The following is a 20,092-nucleotide window of genomic DNA, read 5'->3' on the forward strand; positions in this document are numbered from 1 at the left end:
TGTTTACAACCTGAACCAAATTTAAACCGAACAAAAATAGACCAAAACTGAATTGAACCGACAGTAATCTAAATTGAACCAAAACCAACCCGCCGACCAATTGAACCATTCTCAAATCAACCCGTTTCAAACTGAAACTATTTCATCCCGAATCGAAATCAAATTGTCAAACCGTTTTGACAGTGATACTCCATATGTTGACAGTGCTACTCCATATGAAAACTTTGTTAATCGGAGGATTTATATATGAACAAAGTTGCCACAATTTTATTGGAGGTTGTAAACGGTACAAAAGTAGTACGGAATACGAATACGGAATACTCCCTTATTTTTGGCTACGTACTAATTACTTCTAGTATATACGCCCCATAATTCCCTCCCACTTCACCAAATCATAAGCTAAATTGATCAATAAATCCATGAATATTTACATTTCGTATCATATAAACAATTCATACAAATATTAATTCACTGACTCATTCTTAATTAACATTGTTAACATGACAAGATAGATATAATTATTGATTTATTGGGCACCTAATTCTCCTCTATAGCGTATTATGTCAACAAAATTCCAACTAAATGAGAACAATTTACCATGACGAAAACAAGCAAATTATAATAAATAAAAGTGGGGAAGACACGTACATCGTTAACATAGAAAATAAAAAGGTGTTATTTCTAAAATTTTCTATATTTCCAGAAACTAATCAACGACTAGAACTTAAAAGTGATTATAGAAGCCTAATTAGCTTAACAGCTGTCCACGCGTTTGCATTTGAATGAGTACATATTAACGCTGCTTATGTTAACACTCATATTAATTTTAATTACAATTAGTTGGTCGTAAGAAGTTGTTATTGGAAGTTTTCAAAAAAAAAAAAAAAAAAAAAAAAAGAAGAAAAAAAAAAATGTTGTTATTGGAACATTATGAAATTTGCGAGTATGTGTGATAAATGTTGCATGGATAACTAACCAATTTCATGCAGTCGTCTTTATTCAATCACGAGATTCATTACAAGTTGTCAAATAGACGCATAATATTTAACTTGGAAAACTTATAAAAAAACACCCACAAATCCACAATGACGAACACGAAACATCTAAACAATCCACTATATGAAAAATAGGAGAGTATAAAGTTCTTAAAATATTAGGGGGTGAATAGAGTAGTACAATAATACCTTACTATAACTAACAAAGGAGTAGTACAAGGAGAATAGCGGATTAGGGAGATTGTGTGTATGTAGAAATTCTAATTATAAAATCTTAAAGAGCTGGCATGTGTAGGTAAATCCCCTCTAAGCCGAAATACTATATGAATGGACACTTGTAGAGTGTATAATAAAATCAAAGCATTGGAGGATGATGTAGGTGGATACATGCTCTTAAATGTATGCCCAACATTACTATTTATATATGAGATATGGAGGTGGAAAAAGTGTGTGAAAACTTCTACGTACATGCTCTTTAAATTGCCACATAAATCAAGAATTTTTATGAGCATTCACCAATTCTAGATTCTTTTTTAGAAATCTTTAGTTATTGAAACACGCTTTTGTCAAAAAAAAAAAAAAAAAAAAAAAAAAAGAAAAATAAGATACTTCCAATTGTATTCTTATGTACCTCGGAATCTCTAAAATGGTTGGACTCATAGAGTCGTGGGTGCCTTATGAATCTCACCACATACGGATACAGCTTTTAAGATAAATACAGCAACAGAAAATATTGCCGGACCACCAAATTCAACCAAGGATACTAAAATATATATAGATGACAAAGGGTACGGTGACATAAATTTATAACCATTTATGATTCAAATAAGATGAAAGATTGAAATGAGCACCAATTTTCTTTTAAACGTACATAATACATTAATACTTGCCGTTACAACAAATACTACAAAAACAACAACCATCTAGACCCAAATTTTTGAGGCTTGAAGCAATACGTTAACTAGACACGTAAAAGTAGTCATATAAACGCTATTAATCCCTCCCACTACTTATATATTAATTAAAATTGAAAAGGTTATCATTCATTTTATTTAAAAAATGACCTCGAGCACCGCTAACAATGAGTCATTTGGAAACGATTAATAAAAAAAGGTCCTACTTTATAGCTTAAAGTGGAGCCAATAATTTAATTTGTCTTGATTTATTTGGCTCATATAGAAATTTGGCCCATAAATCAATCTTTTCGGTTAACAGAAATTTGGCCCTTAAATCAATCTTTTTGGTTAACAAAATTTTATTTGCCCTTAAATCAATCATTTTGGTTAACGAAATTTTATTTTCAAGGAACGTACATCTTGCGTGTTATGCTTAATAATTTTTAACCTTGATCTGGTGATTCATGGTTAATAATTGGAAAATTTTCAATGACACTCATCGGTTTTTTAATTTTCTCTTTGATAAACATCAAAAATTTCAATTATATTTGGTACTCATGTATTACTGCTATTAATTCAATTGTGATATTAGTTAATCAATTATATAATTTGTTAACCATGGTTAGTTTTTTTGTATTTTTAAATAATTAAAAAAAAATAAATTCCCCTTTCCTCTCTTGCCGGAGCCCCCCCTCCCCCTGCCATACTAGCTATGACCGGTCGCCGGCGCTTGTCCTTCTCCCGCCGGCAACCCCAGCCTAACGTCCCCACCAATCCCCAACTTCCAAACCCCGTTCTTTCTCCTCTAATTGCAAATTCGATGAATTTACCCAAATCGAAGAAACCTTAGAAAAAATTCCACCTAAAATTCACTCTCAAGATATTATGGTCGAAACTACCCTAATTGAAGAATCTAAAGATTCCCTATAATACCCTCATGATTGCTAAGATATGCTAAGATACTCCACAATTAAGCGTGCTTGGCTAGGAGTAGTATTTCTTTTAGGGAGCTCATATGTTAAGATACTCCACAGTTAAACGTGCTTGGCTGAGAGTAGTCTTGGGATGGGTGACCTCCTGGGATGTTTTCTCGGGGTGCGCATGAGTGAGGACAAAATGCGCCGGAAGGATTTGTGTTGGTCTGTGAGGATAGTTGTTGGCCCTTGATGCGCATTTCGTGACAATAGGCCCCTCCCTAATTTGTTTGGGGACGGGGTGTTACAAATGGTATCAGAGCAACCCTGCGACCGCATGCTGATCGTGGATAATTATTTCTATGTCAGTCGCCTAGCGGGGGAGAATTCTAGGGCTATATGGCCATATCCAGACTAGATGTAACACTTTGGCTACCCAGTTGCCATTAGGCGTAATACTGGAGTCCCTATCTTTCCCAGCGCAACGAGGGCATTGTCGTTCTCAAGTAGGGGTGTATGTAATACCCCTCATGATTGCTTTAAAAGGATTTAATATACTACTCATACCAACAAGATGCATCTTCTTTTTAGGGAGCTCATATGCTAAGATACTCCACAATTAAGCGTGCTTGGCTGGGAGTAGTCTTGGGATGGGTGACCTCTTGGGAAGTTTTCTCAGGATGCACTGGAAGGACTTGTGTTGGTTTGTGAGGACAGTTGTTGGCCCTTGATGCGCATTTCGTGACAATAGGCCCCTCCTTAATTTGTTTGGGGTCGGGGTGTTTAATTCCCAAATGAACAATTTTCAAGAAATTTCTGAGGATTTTATGGTTTACGACCCGAGTTCGAAATTAGTTCCAAATGAGTTTTCAAGTTCGTGTTCCAAATGAATTCATCAAAACCCTCATCAATTTCCCCCAATTCAGATTGGGCATTCATCATTTCCATCAAGATTTAGGAATTAACACCCAATTGTTCAAGAAGGGGGAAGGGAGATACGACAGGGGGAGGGGTTAAGCACGGTGCCGGCGCCGGAGAGGAGGGGTCTAGGCTTGCCAGCGCCGTGGGGTGGTCTGGGCTTGCATGGTGGGCAGGGGGTGGCTGGGCCGATAAGGGATGAGTGGTGAGTTTAAAAAAAATTTAAATAATTTAATTATTAAAAAAAAAAAAAAAAAAAAAAAAAAACTAGCCCTAGTTAAATATTTTAACAAAAATATATCAATAATGTTATGGTTAATATATATTAATAATTCATGATTACAAAAGATAATTGAAATTTTTCCTAAAGTTAAAAAACACGTGATTACCAAAGAGAATTTCCCTTAATAATAATTTACTAAGTCAATCACTTCTGTATGCATTTGATAGAAATTAATCATTTTTTTCAATATTAATTAGCATGATTCTTAAAGACTATAGGAGATTCTTGTTGACAAAGGTAATGACTAATGATTAAGAGTATTAAGTAAGTTAAACTAAAACTACCATTTGATGATGGGTCTGAATTTGTATGAATTACCAAATACTTCCTCCATATCCGATAATTAAGTGTATCACTTTGACTTTGAGCTATTCACATAAAAACTTTTACTTGCTTATTTAGTAATATATATAAACCAAATGTTAGTATGTAAAGTTTTGTTAGATTAATCATAAACTCATAATGCATATTTCGGTATTACTGTTTATAAATTAAACTAATATGAAGTACAAAATTAAAGATATTGATAGTTATAGTTGTGAATTAGCACGTCCGTCATATAAAGTGATGCACCTATATAGTTTCGAAGGGAATATTTAGCTTTTTGAACTTTACGAAAGAGTTCGACAAAACTAGTGGTAATAGAGTGTTTTTTTACATACTTCCTATATTCTTTTTTTCCTTAACATAGTTTGAATTTTGCACAAAATCATACACTCATCTTTGGCTGTCTTTCGTGCTTTATACGTAAAGAAAAATATAGCCATGTGAGAAAATGTTTGAATTGTATGTCTTAATAAATCCTATCATAATATCTATTTGTTGTAATTCAGGAATTAAAGATAATGGTGGTTAGTTTTATGCATTGACAAGTTTGATAAATGAAGGAAGTCAAGTAAAAAAGAATTAGAGATGGTAAAAGATCCCGGATCCGTTTTACAGGATCTGAATCTCCGATTTTTGGACCCGGTACTGGATCCAGATCCGTTTGATGGAACAAATTTGGATCTAATCCTATTTTTTAAGATCCAGCTCGTGGATCTGTTTTTTTTTTTTTTTTTTTTTTTTTTTTTATATATTTATTTTGATATTATTCAAGATTTATATATTAATTAATTTGACTAGTCTTATATAGATATATATATACCTATAAGTTTCTTTAGCATTACATACTTTGTTTGTTATTTTTTTGGGAACTAAATTTAATTATTTATTTATTGTTTTGGAAAAATAATGGTTTAATCATGTAGATATATATATTAATTAAACCTATATATATATATATATATATATATATATATATATATATATATATATTTGGCTCCTTTTTTACAAACAAAAGTTTTAAAAGTAATAAATTTTTAAAACAAAAAAAAAATACATGTGGGTCCGGATTTGGATTTTGAAGTTTTGGGTCCGCGGTTTCGGATCCGGGGATCCATTGGATCAAAAGGAATCGGATCTGGATTCTGAAATTTTGGATCCGCGGATCCGAATCCATGTCCTTAAAACGAATTTGGATCCAATAGGATCCAGTCCACATCCGGTCCATTGCCATCTCTAAAAAGAATAGAAGAAGTGTTGAGTATGGTAGCTCTCAAAGCAGCGAGTCACCATCAATTAATGGTTTTCGATGCTCAAATACTACCCACTTTATCTTAAAAATAAGGAAAATTTGTTAAAAAGAATCTTGTAAATGCACTATTTTGTGAAAAAAAAAACCTTTTTAAAATTTTTATTATAAAAGAAATCCCAAAGTTAATAAAATTTTGTTGAAAACAACCTAGTACTACTAATTATCCTCTAACTCTCACTTAATTATTTAATAATTAAATTAATTTATAAATTAAAAAATAAAAGAATAAAAAAATCACCACCCCCACCACTAGCCAGCTCCCTTGGCAGCCGCCCCCTCCCCCAACTAAGCCGCCGCCTTTAACCCCTACACCGGTGACCCACCACCACCAGCCAGCCGACTACTGGGGCAACATCGCCGGTCATGGCCTCGAAGGAATTCTTCCGTCATTACTCCGCCGCTGATTTTCTCTCCTACTCTTGCTCCAATAGTCCAATTACTGGAAACAGTGGTGCCAAATCAGTCTCTGTTCCTACAACTGACACTTTCTCATCGCAGATCGCTGGTTTTTTAGCATTTTCACCTGAGATTGAGCAAGTTCCGGCGCCAAATCATGCATTCTCGTCATTTTCACCGGAATTTAACGGTATATCGGCGTCAATCGGCTCTTTCTCACCGCAGGTTGAAGGAACTCCAGCGTATTCGCCGAAGTTTGAAGAAATTCCAGCTTTTTCACTGCAGATTGGCGGAATATCATTGCCAATTAACGTTTTCTCGCCGGAAATTTCACAAGTTAGGTCACCGATTGGTGCTTTTTGCCGGGATTTGGAGCCGCCGGGGGTGGAGGGTTCAAGGCGGCGGCTCAGTCGGGGGAGGGGGCTGTTGCCAGTGGATGGGGAAATGGAGGGGGGTGGCTAGCTGGTGGTTTTTTTTATTTTTTATTTTATTTAATTTTTATACTGATTTAATTATTTAATTAAGTTAGAGTTAGAGAATTATTAGAAGAAATTAGAGGTTAATTAAGTGAACTAGTGATACTAGGTTGTTTTCAAAAAAAAAAAAAAAAAAAAAATAAATTAACTTCAGGTTTTCTTTTAGTCCATCTTCATCAACTTAACTAAAGATATATTTGATACATTAGCACGAATCCACATTTACACTCTAGTTTGCGATATGATAAATGTTTGCCATCGATTCTATTTCTACTCCTGAGACAAAAAAAATAAATAAATACATACGAGTGTAATGTGTATGTAGGGGTATTTTCTGCTCATTTAATATTTTTTTGCTCATTTTAAAATCTGAAAATGAAAAAAAAAAATTACCCTTACATGCACATACAGTGGCGGATCCAGGATTTAAATAATAGGTTGTCTCATCCCATCATCGTCCACCGACCGCATAAAATATCAAAAAATAGTCAAAGCTTGAATGATGGACAAAAAAAAAATACATAAAAAGTTCATTTCATAAAGTAATTCAAATTTATATTACAACTAAAAAAGTACTAATTTTATTACAATTGCTCTCGACGAATTTTCATATTTTGACAACGATGTATAATATCATCCATGCTAACATTGTAAAACAAATCTCTTTCTAGATAAGTAATCAAACAATCATTCAACATTTGATCTCCCATGCTATTACGCAATTTATCTTTAACTTGCGTCATTCCAGAAAATACTCTTTCTACACTTGTCGTTGCAACGGGAAGAATCAACACTAACTTCAAAAGTAAGTAGACTCGGTCATGAGTTTCAAACTTTCCCGTCTCAACAAGTTTCGTAGAAAGTTCACTTAGACTTTTCAAATTCCAAAATCTCTCATCATTTCGAACATCAACAATGAAATTTTCAAGTGAATGTTCAAAAAATAATAACTCAGAGCTTGAAAATTCATCGGGATAAAATTTAGCAAGTTGAACTAACTTTCTTTTGTCAAAAGAATGAAACCGATTTGCAGGATTAAAGCAAGACATACACACAAGTAATTCCTTACTTACCTCGGGAAATCGATTTTCAAGTTCTTGTAATTGAAGATCAATGACACTTAGAAAAACTTCAACTCTAAAATGATGAAGATTAGTCACATGTGGACCTTTACCTCTATACATTCTTCTCCCAGGAACCACATATCGCCCCTCCATGTTTGGAACCTCAATGTCATATTTAGCCATAAAAGAAGTGACTTTTTCCATATGTGAATCCCATCCTTCATCTCTCAACTTTTGCAAACTAGTCTTGGTTACATCAACCATGACCATTGCATTTACAATATCTTGATCATGTTTTTGCAATGCCACATTCAACGCATTTGTAATGCCAAATATATCAACCATCAAGTGTGCCACAAACACAAAATCAAATGACATCAACAAGTGTGTAATAGATTGTGCTTTATTCGAATCAAGTGTATCAGATACTTCTGCAATGGAATCAAGTGACAAAAGTATTGAAGGATATAAATCAAGCACATTCAAAATGGTTTTAAAGTGAGATCCCCAACGAGTATCACAAGGTCTACATAAGCCACGTTCTTGATTTAAACCAGTTCCCGATTCAATTTCACCCAAAGATAATGCTTCTACAACCCCTTGACGTTGTTTTTCTCGAAGAAATTCTTTCCTCTTAGGTGAACCTCCCACAAAGTTCAAGAGAGGTGCAAGTACGTCAACAAAAAGCCAACCACAATCTGAGTTTTTCTTAGCAAGTGCAACTTGTGTCAATTGAAGTTGATGAGCAAAGCAATGAACAAAGTATGCTTGAGAACATTCATTCAATATTAGAGTTTTAAGGCCATTGATTGAACCTTGCATATTACTTGCCCCATCATAACCTTGACCTCGAACTTGAGAGAAAGTTAAAGAGTGTTCCATGAGTAATGACTCAATAGCAACTTTGAGAGTCAAAGAACTAGTATCAGAAACATGCACAATACCAAGAAAACGCTCACACACTTCCCCCTTTTTATTAACAAATCTCAAACAAAGTGCCATTTGTTCCTTATCGGAAACATCGGCAGATTCATCAGCAAGAATAGCAAAAAATCCACCATCAAGTTCTTCTAATATTGCTTTAGTTGTTTCTTTAGCACAAGCATTGATTATATCTTTTTGGACACTTGGAGAAGTAAGTTGACAATTACCAGGGGCCATTTTAAAAACAACTTTGGAATACTCAGGATCATGGTTTGAAAGAAGAGTTAATAACGAAAGAAAGTTACCTTTAGATAATGAACTTTCCTTTTCATCATGACCACGAAAAGGCAACCCTTGGAACAATAGCCATCTAATGGTTTCGATTGAAGCTTCCAATCTCTTACGATAGGCACTCATGGTTTCCGCTGTTTGTTTTGATAAAGCGGTGGCAATGCTACTCATTTGATTCATGAAAAAGTTCATAGCAATCACGGCATTATTGTGAGCACTCTTGTGTCCACCAACATGCTTTACAATTGTGTCTCTTCTATTCCAAGATCTGAAACCTCCATTAACAAAAGCATCCACTCCCGCTGTGTTACCATCCTTAAACAGATAGCAAATGAAACAAAAGGCAGCATCTTTCTCAACACTATACTCAAGCCATGTTGGCCAAGTATCAAACCATTTAACACAAAATCGGCGTTTTTTATTCGGCCCAAAAAGTGTTTGAGGAAACACATGATCTTTAGGTTGACATGGCTTTCTTTGAATGTATGTTCTCCGCACTAAATCCCTATCATCGGGATGAAAATCACACATCCTTCTTCTTTTTCCGGGGTCTTGTGGAAGATTAATAATATTAAGTGCACTTAATCTTCCTTCACCAATTTGAGCACTAGGATCCGAACCACCTTGGGGAAAAGATTTCCCATCTTCATATTGAGGGAAATTGTGAGATGGGGAAGAATGTTGTTCACTAGCATGATGTAAAGGAGTACTTGGTTCACTTTCTTGAGAGGGTAAATCATTTTGTGGAGGAGGATCATTTTGTGGAGGAAGAGGATTTAGAGTAGGCACTTTTTTAGTAAAAAAACTTGAAATATCTTGAGTTATTTTTCTTTTCATTCTGAAATTGAAGTTAGGTTGAATTAGATAAATCATACAAGTAGGGTTCTCTCAAGGTTATTAAAACTAATAATATCATAAAAAAAACGCCCATTAACCTCAATTTCAGTCCACCCTTCAACCCCAAATCTCCAAATTAGCAATCACCATTTTCAATAGCTAATAAGCTAGTTTGACAACTATTATCATTTATCAATTAAACAGAAATAATTCTATAAGTCTATAATAGGGCTCAAATGGTCAAATATCCGGCCATAACTCACATTCACAAATCACAAATTCACAACATTCAAGCTCTAATCAAGTGACGATAATCAAGTCATAACATTCAAGCTTTAATAAAGTCATACAAATAATCAAGCACTAATCAAATTAAGAAATTTCACCAAAAAAAAAAAAAAAACTCATACACTGATATAGTGATATTAAACATACTGATAATTTTGATTTAAACATTTAAATTGATGATTTCATATAGAAATATAGAATCTAATCTCTATAATCTTATTGCAATGTAATTATATTAATTAAAAGTTTAAAACTAACCTCAAAAAAATCGAATTTGGGGAGCCACTGCACGAGCACGACGCTAACAAACTCACAGACGATTTGACGGACGCCTCACTCAAACCTGACGGAGAAGCACGAAAAGGCTGCCGGGCTGCCGGTGAGGCGGCGATACGGTGAACGACGATGGGGCTTGGGTAATTGGGTGACTTTGAGACTTAGGGTTTCAATTTGGGGGAATTGGGGATTTGGGGATATTTCTGCCTTCTGACTTTTCTAAAATCGTGAAATTGTGAAAATGAGGTTGTAAAGCCAAAAAAAAAAAAGTTTGAGAGTAATGGGAGTCGAACCCGTATCTCATATGTGGTAGGATGGGGAACAAACCACCAGACTACAAGCTAAAACTCTTGATACTTAGTTTTTTTTTTTTATATAGAAAATAATAGGTTGTCCGCGGACCCACTATGACTACACGTGGGTCCGCCACTGTGCACATACCTCTATGTACATCCGAGTGTATATAAAAGGTGTTGCTCATAAAAAAGGTATTATTACATAATTTTAATGGAGTAAATTTACACAAATTTAAAAAATCTTATGTACAGTTAAAGGTCCCTAAGTTATCTTATATCATATTATATTTCCACATTACGCCCTCTTACCCTCCAAGATTAATTTTATATTCTACTCCGTATATATTTAAACCATTTTGTGGGGACTACAAAACATACAGAATACGAGTAACCAAACAATTCATTTATTAAAAGAGAGAGAAAGCGCCATGTGAAATGTGAACGGTTTGGTAATTGTAATTGGTAGTCTTTTACTCTTTCAAACTAGTACTAACTACAAAGACCCGACACAAAGACAGAGGAAGAACCATCCAAAGGTATGTATGTTTGATGTTTCCCACTTTCCCATTTTCATATTCTTACTCTGATTTGATGCAGCGTCTGGTTGTCATCATCACAATGTTTTACATATATATATAATGCTGCTTCTGTTCGGAATTAGTTCTCACGTTAATAGTCCTGAATCAGTTCTTATTAACTGAAACGACTAACAACTAAACCCGGACGGAAGGAAGTAGTATATCAGTAAATATTTTCTCAGTTTTGCTTCATATACAGTTGTAAGTTGTAATATGTCAGCTCATTCAATTTTCAAAATTGTGATAAATTACCGTTGGAATGTAAATTGAACAATAAATGTAACTAACAATTTCAACAAACTTAGAATGGGTTTATATGATTGTGGTTGAATTTGGCTAAAACTTTGGTAATGGGTCAATATTACAGGAATGACAGGGGAAAATACAGGTATAAGGGTGTCTGAAGCAGTTTACTTGCAAGAATTGTCTAGAAATCAGCATAAGAAAACGATTGATATTTCTGTAGAGAGGATTAAGTCATTAAGAGTTCGGTATTACTATGGAGTTATCTTCTTGATCATGAATTTCGTTGCGTGGATTATTCGTGATTATATTCAAAGGGTTATCCCAGAAGATCATTGTAAGCTTTCATTTCTATTTTTGTTTTCAAATATTTGCATTATGTATTTTTTTTTTTAATATTTAATAATTGTGCTATAGTTAGTTATGAACATGAATTTGTAGGAGAAGGCAATGTCAGTAAGTGTCATTTTATTTCTTTTGTTTCTACCAAATTATATTTGGAAAGATTTTCATAGACAATGCTAGAAGATGTCAAATTTAACTACACCAATTCTTTAACAAAATTTCTGATATATTGTCCACGTCAGCAGTTCAAAAGAACCATTTTTTGAATTTTTTTACTTGTTCCACAGTTAAAAATAGCGATTTTACCTAGGACCAAATCACTGAGTCAATTGACGGTTTTTATCAATTGGAATTGGGTCTTTTTGTTTTTATTAAACAAATAATTGAATTCGGGGTTCATTTAAATACTTAATTTAAATCGAAATAGCTAATTCTTCATTTACCTAGAAACTGCTAATTCAATTGGCGGTTTACCTCTGTTAAATTGCTAATTGTTTGTAATTTTTTTTTTATATTTATTAACTTATTTTATAAGGGTCATTTCGTTTTTATGAAACATATAAGGGTCATTTCGTTTTTTTGAAACATATAAGGGTCATTTCTATATTTGAGACATAACAAGAGTATGAGACTAGAATTATAAATTATGTTCAGATGAAGATACAATATGTATGTTTTTGACTTCACTTCTTAGTTCTCTGATTTATTCTTTTAGTTTGAGAATTTCTTTGTGCAGTTTCTATACTGCAGGTTTGTTGTGCATGGTTTGCAACCCAGTCTTTTTGTTTATGATATGGTATTCATTTTCTAAATACATTTCGAATATGCAAGGGTCATTATTAAACTGTCAAGTTTAAGCATTGATTTGTGAGGTATCAGATTGTCTAATTGATTACATAAAATTATAGAATATTGCTGAATCCACCATACAGGTCACTTTTGAGACCGATCTTCAAATGTATTTGAACTGCTAGCTCTGGTTTTATTAGACTGTTAAGACTATTAGTATTGATTTCAATAACATTTAGAAGAGATTAATTCAATGTTTAAGGAATCTATCTTATCTAGATTAATTCAATGGATTTATTTGCTGATGAGTTTTTTGTTCTCATGCAGTTCTTAGAACTTGTGGAATTGGAGGTCATGACTGCATTCAAACAATTGGAGTCCTTCGGATCAGCTTTGGATGCTTCGTATCCATTCAATATTAACGAATTGATTTCTGCAATATTTTCAACTTGTCAATTATAACATCAGACTTTTGCTGGTAGTAATATAGTGAAGTAATAATCAGTGCAATTGTCAAATTAATGACTCAAGGATGCTATCATAAGTCACATAAAAATGAAAAGACCTGCAACTACAATGAATTTATCTGTCAGGCTGTCACCTGTCTTATTTATGTGTGACATTATATGTTATGACTGATCCAATAAAAGAGTTTATAGTAAATTGAATTTCTAGAGGTTAAAGTTCTTTACTAGAACCCTTAACCTTTAATCAGATATTTTTTGCTCTGATGTTTCTCACAACAGTAAGAACAAGCAAGCTACAAGAAGTTCGTAATGCTTGGCATTCTGGTTGGTGGCCAGCAAAATGTGTTTTGTTGGTTATATCAATGATGTCTCCTTTCTTCCTACCTTCAGAATTCATTCACTTCTATGGTAAGTATTAATCAGGAAAGTTTATTCCAGCCTTTGTTCAGGTTGTCAGAAAACTCAGGATTCGAGTAGAAATGTAGAATTTAGAGCTCATCTCTTCCTTCTGAGAGCTGGAACTGTATTATGTTAACAAAAATATGAAGTTCATCCCTTTAACTGCTACACGCCTTCATCTATGATAGAAAAATTAATCAAAGCCTTTGTTTGTTTTTTTTTTTTTTTTTTTTTTTTTTTGCAGGCGAGTTTGCCCGTATTGGTGCAGGGTATTCTTCTTACTTTACCCTACTCTTTTTTATGTGACATGCTAGAGTCTATTTCACAACATAAAAATCTACAATATATTTCTCTAATATTGATTTAGTAGACATATCATGCACAATCAAAAAAATTTCACCTAGAAAGTTTTCTTTCTTGTAGATCATGTTTTTTTTTCTTTTACTAGCAATGTTGCGAGATTTTGTTGTTTAACTAAGTTTATTTTAATCAATAAGTAGAAAAACAAAAAAAAATTGTTGCATTCTTAGAGGAAGGTCTGACAAGGCTTTATGCAATTTGGTTTCATTATTGATTAGCAAATTAGCATAGCTCTTTTTCCTGAATAAGCGAACAACCATTAGTGCCTTTAGTCTACAATGGTGTTTGCACCAAAACAGATACAATCCTCAAGTTTCAACAGTTACATGATAAATCTTTTATTTTTCTTGGTATTTATGTTTAGAGAACATTTTCTGACTTGCACCAATTTCTTTCTTGAGAATTTTTTTTGTAGGATATTTCTTGCTCTCCAACTCATTAGTGTGATTCAATTTATAGCATGGTGGAATAACTACTGGATGCCTGATGTGAAATTGAAGCAAAGGTGTGACTTAAAGTTTCTTAAAGTTGGTCAAATAATATTGGTTGAGTAAAAAAATTAGGCTCAGAAATCATTTAATCCAGAATTCTAGCTTCAGAAAACAAACATCATTCTCTTCAAAAACATATCTATGTTATTGTAAAAAACTTGTCTATGCTCTGCTGTCATTAACTTTTGCGAATGAAGAAACAAAACATTAGTTCTGAGATTTATGCTCCCTTTGTCGAAAAAGTGTAGTACAGATTCATGGGATGTCCAAAAAAATATAGCATTATGGGATATCCAAAAAACTGTCTTACTTGCTAAGTAGTAGTTGATCATCAGTGTATTTCACATGATGCCCCCATTTGTAATCAGTATGTGAGAAAATAACTGTTGATAGTTTGATAGAATATGTAAAAGATGAAGTAGGACAGGCAGACAAAATATTAAAACAGTGCCTCAAAAGATAGTATATAGCAAAATATTTCATGATATCATTATTCAACTTTCATTACAACTTCAAGTATTCAAACAAAGATGTTCCTTTTGATATTTGCATGTCAATCATATGCATCATATATTGTACCTTTTTTTTTTTTTTTTTTTTTTTTTTGTGGGTAAATGTATGGCGCCTATTCTTAGTCTGTTTTCTTGCTGATAAAGCATTTGTTTTTTGTGCTAGCTGCTCCCTTGGATTGTTTATGTCAACAGTTTTTTATGTAGCTTCAATATGTGGAGTTGTTTCCCTATACATCTTGTATGTTCCAAGACCTTCCTGCACACTCAACATATTTTTTATTACATGGACGGCAGTTTTGCTTATCGTAATGATGCTTATCTCATTACATTCGAAGGTACAGATCAATTACTACAAGTTGAATATATTTTTTTCCTGTTAGCATTGGTGCATTGTTTGCAATGCTTTTGACTGGGAATGTATTATTGTTGATAATATGCTTCAACTGTTGGATTAGGTCAACAGAGGTCTTTTATCTTCAGGAATCATGGCTGCGTATGTTGTCTTTCTATGTTGGTCTGCTATTAGGAGGTAAGACACTTATGCTGATTCCAATTGAGGATAATTAACCAACTACCTATGGAAGTGTGCCATTCATCTTCACAATAATTAGACTACGAACTTCTTAGAATTCCCTTATAGTATTAGTTCTACTCTTTTTTTTATATCCTTCATTCCTTTATTATCTGGTCTAAAAATGAAAAGGTCATATCCTCTCCATCGAAGAGTATACACGGGATATAGACTATGTTACTTGGACTCATAGTACTCATAAATAGACTTGCTTGGACCTCTATAGATTCCCCCCCCCCCCCTTTTTTTTTTTTTTTTTGGGGGGGGGGGGGGGGCAACAATTGCCCTTATATCTACATATGGTATTATTCTTTGTATCTTCTGATCTTTGTCATCTGGTTTATATATAAAAAGGTCATTTCCTCATAATCCAAGATTATACAAGGGCTATATTTTAAGTGTTGCGTTCAGCTATTTGATTACTTCAATGATGTTAGTCCAAAATGACATGTCAAGTATTCATGCAATGTTGGAGTATCGATCAGTTGACATGGATACTTAGGGTGAAATGATGAGTCCAAGGAACATAGGGCATAGATAAGTAACTTGTCAAGAAAAGTGCATAATATGTTTGTTCACAAGTAAAATTAGGCCTTAACCCACTGCATTGTCTCGATGGTGTAGTGTGGCAAAATACTACCCAAATTCTCAAGCTAAGATATATGCCTATCCGGCTATCCTTCTGTTGATTTCAATTTAACAATGTCTACAAATGCAAAGTTCTATGAATCTGATGTTAGTCTTATTATTGAGAGAAAATTTGTTTGCAGTGAGCCTGCTGGAGACAAGTGCAGTCCACAGAAGCAAGCAAATGGACATCACGACTGGATGACTGTGTTTGTATGACTTCTTCTGCTTCTTGATCTGAAGTTGTTAAATAGAACTTGCATTAGAACTGTCCTGTTTTTCTGTATTTTAATTTCCCTGCTTTAACTTTACTTTTAACTCTTCTTTTTTCTTTGGCTAAGTTAGGAATGATGAAAAGTCATTAACCTTTTAAACATGATTGGGATTTGCTCTTTCTTCTTTTTATATGCATGTTTTTTAAACCTGGAATCCATGGTGTATGAGTTTGATCTTTGACTCTTTGAGCTGTTTAATTCTCTGTGACTGCTAATTATGAATCAACTAGCTAATAAGAGAAATTGTGACACGTTTCTTTGAGCGTAAGGCTGCTAATGAAAGAAGTTAGAACACTCCAATCTCTAATAAGATTCTCGTCTGAAGTATCTCTGGTTGATATTGGAATTTTGATAAGATAGACTTTAATCTTGATATTCACTGTCGCAGGAACATTGAGATGGTAGTACATGGTTTGGTAATCTTTTTGACATATACATTATTTCCTAAGTTTTAGTAGTTGTTGAACCTGAGGTAGATAATTGGTATTTTTAGTGCATCTGCTTATCTTGCAATTAGCTCTAACATCGTTTAGAATCTTATTTCTTTTTCCATATCTTATTTGTTTTGTTTCCCGGATGCCATTATGATTTCTAGTTTTGGCTCTTGGTATCTGAAATCATTCTATCTTCTCCAGAGCTTCTTCATCGGAATTTGTGCAATAGTAATGGCAACCTTCTCAACAGGGATAGATTCCGAGTCATTTCAGGTACATTATACTTCCCTTTCTTCAGACAAGCCAAGTTGAGTGTCTACTTCTTTCTTTTTTTTTTTTTTTTTTTTTTTTGAGGAAAGTATCTACTTCTTTCTGCTATACTGAAAATATGCCTATAATTCTATGAACGAACTGGCTGAATCAAGGGAGGCTCTGAAAATTTGTCTTTGAGCTTGTGTGATACTTATGTGCAATTAGCTGACAGGAAAAATTCTCTTGCATTTTTTCTTTACAGTTTCGCAAAGTTGAAGTTCAAGAAGAGGATGATATTCCGTATAAATATGGATTCTTCCATCTGGTGTTTTCCTTAGGAGCCATGTATTTTGCAATGCTATTCATAAATTGGGACCTCAACAGCTCTACTAAAAAGTAAAGACAATAATATTTGTTCCTAAAGTTGGCCAACTGCCTTATCTTATTACTGACTGCATGAGTTTTTTTGTCACGATCAGATGGAGTATTGACGTTGGATGGGCAAGCACTTGGGTGAAAATCATCAACGAGTGGTTTGCAGCCACCATATACAGTGAGTGCTCATAAACTCTTGAACGCGATTTTTCATTTTAATTTACAGTCAACTTATCACCAAGATATTTCAGCTACTTCACCAGAAAATGGCTCTTAGATAATCTTTGCTAAAAATCAATACTAGCTTTGTTCATGCAGGAAATATTATTTGCGGTTATTCTCTCAACTCTTTTTAACTGACTTTTAATACTTAGTATGAGACAATATCTTCCACTTGACCAAATTTCAAACTGTAATTTCCACATATCAATTAACTGAGTTCTAAGGCGGTAAGGCCATACACAGTTCTCAAACAACAAAGAAAGTATTAGTAATCTTTAGTGAACTTGCCTCGTAGTATTATAAATTTGAGGTCAATAGAGTGATGAATTTAATAAAACAGTCTAAAGACTCCAAACTCTAGAGTTAAATGGTTTCTTCACTGAAGCAGCTAACTTTAACTAATCATTCTTGCCTCCATTTTTTTTTTAAATTTTTTTTCCTCTTAAATCTGTCTATACAGTGTGGAAGTTGATATCACCTGTTGTAAGACATGCCAAGATCATGGATGACGGAGCTATGCAACCAAATCAGAGATGCTAACAGCTTCACCGTAGATAAAACTCTTGTAAGTTTGGAGAGACAATGTTATTTGGGAGGAATCTGAGCTCCATAGCTTCGGAGTTGTGAATGCTTGAACCTGAATTACCACTGTAAAGGGTTGCAGGAAGCAATATACATTCATAGCGCGAGTGCCAGTAGATATGTATCCATTCTTTGTCTTAGTTATTCATCAGCTAAGAGAAAAATCATTTTTTTTTTCATGCCATTGTTATTGATTGGTGCCAAATTACTCAAATGAAATAGAATCTAGATCAGGCTATGCATTTTGCCTATTCGACTTCCACTTGCCCGCATTTTCTGGTAACTTTCATAGAAATCTTTTATACATAACATAACATTCATGAATGCAGATAATATGTACTTCTGTATCTCAATCTTGTAATAAATAAACGTTTAACAATTTTTCATAAGTTATGTTTTGAGTTTTTGACCACTTTTTATTACTCAAATGTAAAATAGCAGATTGCTATACATTGTTCTATTGATCTCTACTATAAATGTTATAAAAATATCAGCATATTGATTTGGTACGAAAACCAAAGTGAAGTAGGGGTGTCAAAAACTTACCCGACCCGAAAGGTTTACCTGAAGCCGAACTGTTTTCGAACTGGTTGGACCCGAGAATTTTTTATCTGAATTCGATCTGGAGTCAACTCGAAGTTAACTCAAAACCAACTTCATTCGGTAATGTATGATCCAAACCCAACTTGGAATCGACTCATAATTAATCCGAAACCAATAAGACCCAATAATCCAATATCGGAAATTGATTTGGCCCAAAACGAAAACTACCCGAACTATTTAGACCCAAAAATATCTCTTTTTACCCGACCTTTATTAACCCAATCTTTATTCACCCAACTTGAAACTTCCCATAAACCGATCAAACTCGACTCGAAACTACTCATAGTCCCATTAAACCCAAACCATTATTAAGTTAAGCCAATATTTTCCATGACCATAACCAAGTTGTTAATAAATCAATGACAATAAATAATCGCAAAGACGATAAATGCAAAATGATAAAAGAAAAGACGTTTTACAATGATGTGATAAATACCCAATAAGGCGATAAGTAATCATTTTTTTTTAATAAATTGAGTTGTCAATCTTATACCAATTCTGGTAAGCTAACGCAAAACTTAAATGAAACCCAAAAAAATGATATATAGTAAACATAATTGAAATCTCCAATAAAAAAAATGACATGACCTATATGTTAATATAATTGAAACCAAAATGACTCAAACCGAGATTGATCCGAATTTACACGACCCAAAAATCAAAACTAAAATAATTGATTTGAACTGAAATTGAATTGATTTGAACCGAGATCTTATTGAATCCATAGTGACCTGATCCAAATTCTAATAAATCTGTTTTGACCTAAATAAATCCGATAAAATCCGGATCCGAGTTCATCTAAACTCGATATAACTTGACCCGAATTTGACTTGACCCAAATTCGATTTGTACCCAACTATACTTGGACCCAACTTTGACCCAAATTGAAATAAACTCAACCCGATTCTATTTGGCCTGTTAGGTTAAAATGACCCGTCATTACCCGACCAAACACCCCGACCCGTTGTGGATCAACCCAAACTCCATTTGGGTACTCGATTTGACACCTCTAAGTGAAGTTATATGTGCAGATAATGTAGAGGATCACCTCTAAGTGAAGTTATATGTGCAGATAATGTAGAGCAATTTAAATTATTGGACACAAGGTGAGTTAAAGTAACGGTCATACCTAAATTGTTAAAAACTGACTAAATTCAATTGTATTTCAATAAAACAAAAAAAAAAAAAAAAAAGTTACATTTTGAATATATGCACACACGGACTCACCATGAACCATTTTCCAGTATGACACAAATCAGTTAGACTCCATCCATAATCAAACACTTTATCATTACTAAATTAATCATCAAATAGAGATATACTTAATAATTCATTGTTCATAGTAACTAAAGGTTAAAGGGCAGATTTGAACGGCTTGTAGGTGGTAAATGACGGAAACGAATTTTACATTTTGCTTAAAAAAGGTCATGGGTTATAAACAATTCGGGTTTCAGGGGTTTCAGGCCGGTTGATACAA

The 20,092-nt window shown here is 33.7% G+C and overlaps 2 protein-coding genes across 3 annotated transcripts; one reads left to right on the top strand and one right to left on the bottom strand.

Moving 5' to 3' along the window:
- Nucleotides 1-7,098: 7,098 nt before the first annotated feature.
- On the bottom strand, nucleotides 7,099-9,324 carry LOC110727414 (zinc finger MYM-type protein 1-like). Its single transcript, XM_021906976.1, has one exon. The coding sequence runs from the start codon at nucleotides 9,322-9,324 to the stop codon at nucleotides 7,099-7,101; it is 2,226 nt and encodes a 741-aa protein (XP_021762668.1).
- Nucleotides 9,325-10,905: 1,581 nt separating this feature from the next.
- Nucleotides 10,906-18,336, top strand: LOC110727369 (probable serine incorporator). Of its 2 annotated transcripts, none has more exons than XM_021906933.1 (13): nucleotides 10,906-11,026; nucleotides 11,436-11,648; nucleotides 12,773-12,849; nucleotides 13,161-13,320; nucleotides 13,556-13,580; nucleotides 14,087-14,176; nucleotides 14,838-15,009; nucleotides 15,130-15,203; nucleotides 16,016-16,085; nucleotides 16,783-16,854; nucleotides 17,096-17,229; nucleotides 17,313-17,386; nucleotides 17,891-18,336. In XM_021906933.1, exons 2-13 carry the CDS (start codon nucleotides 11,438-11,440, stop codon nucleotides 17,968-17,970), a joined length of 1,239 nt encoding a protein of 412 aa, XP_021762625.1. In that variant the 5' UTR covers nucleotides 10,906-11,026; nucleotides 11,436-11,437; the 3' UTR covers nucleotides 17,971-18,336. The 2 variants fall into 2 exon arrangements, with proteins under 2 accessions (XP_021762625.1, XP_021762626.1); XM_021906934.1 differs by lacking the exon at nucleotides 10,906-11,026 and adding an exon at nucleotides 11,067-11,269.
- The last annotated feature ends 1,756 nt before the right edge of the window (nucleotides 18,337-20,092 follow it).

Source organism: Chenopodium quinoa, unplaced genomic scaffold (assembly GCF_001683475.1).
Source record: "Chenopodium quinoa cultivar QQ74 unplaced genomic scaffold, ASM168347v1, whole genome shotgun sequence".
Lineage (NCBI taxonomy): Eukaryota > Viridiplantae > Streptophyta > Magnoliopsida > Caryophyllales > Amaranthaceae > Chenopodium > Chenopodium quinoa.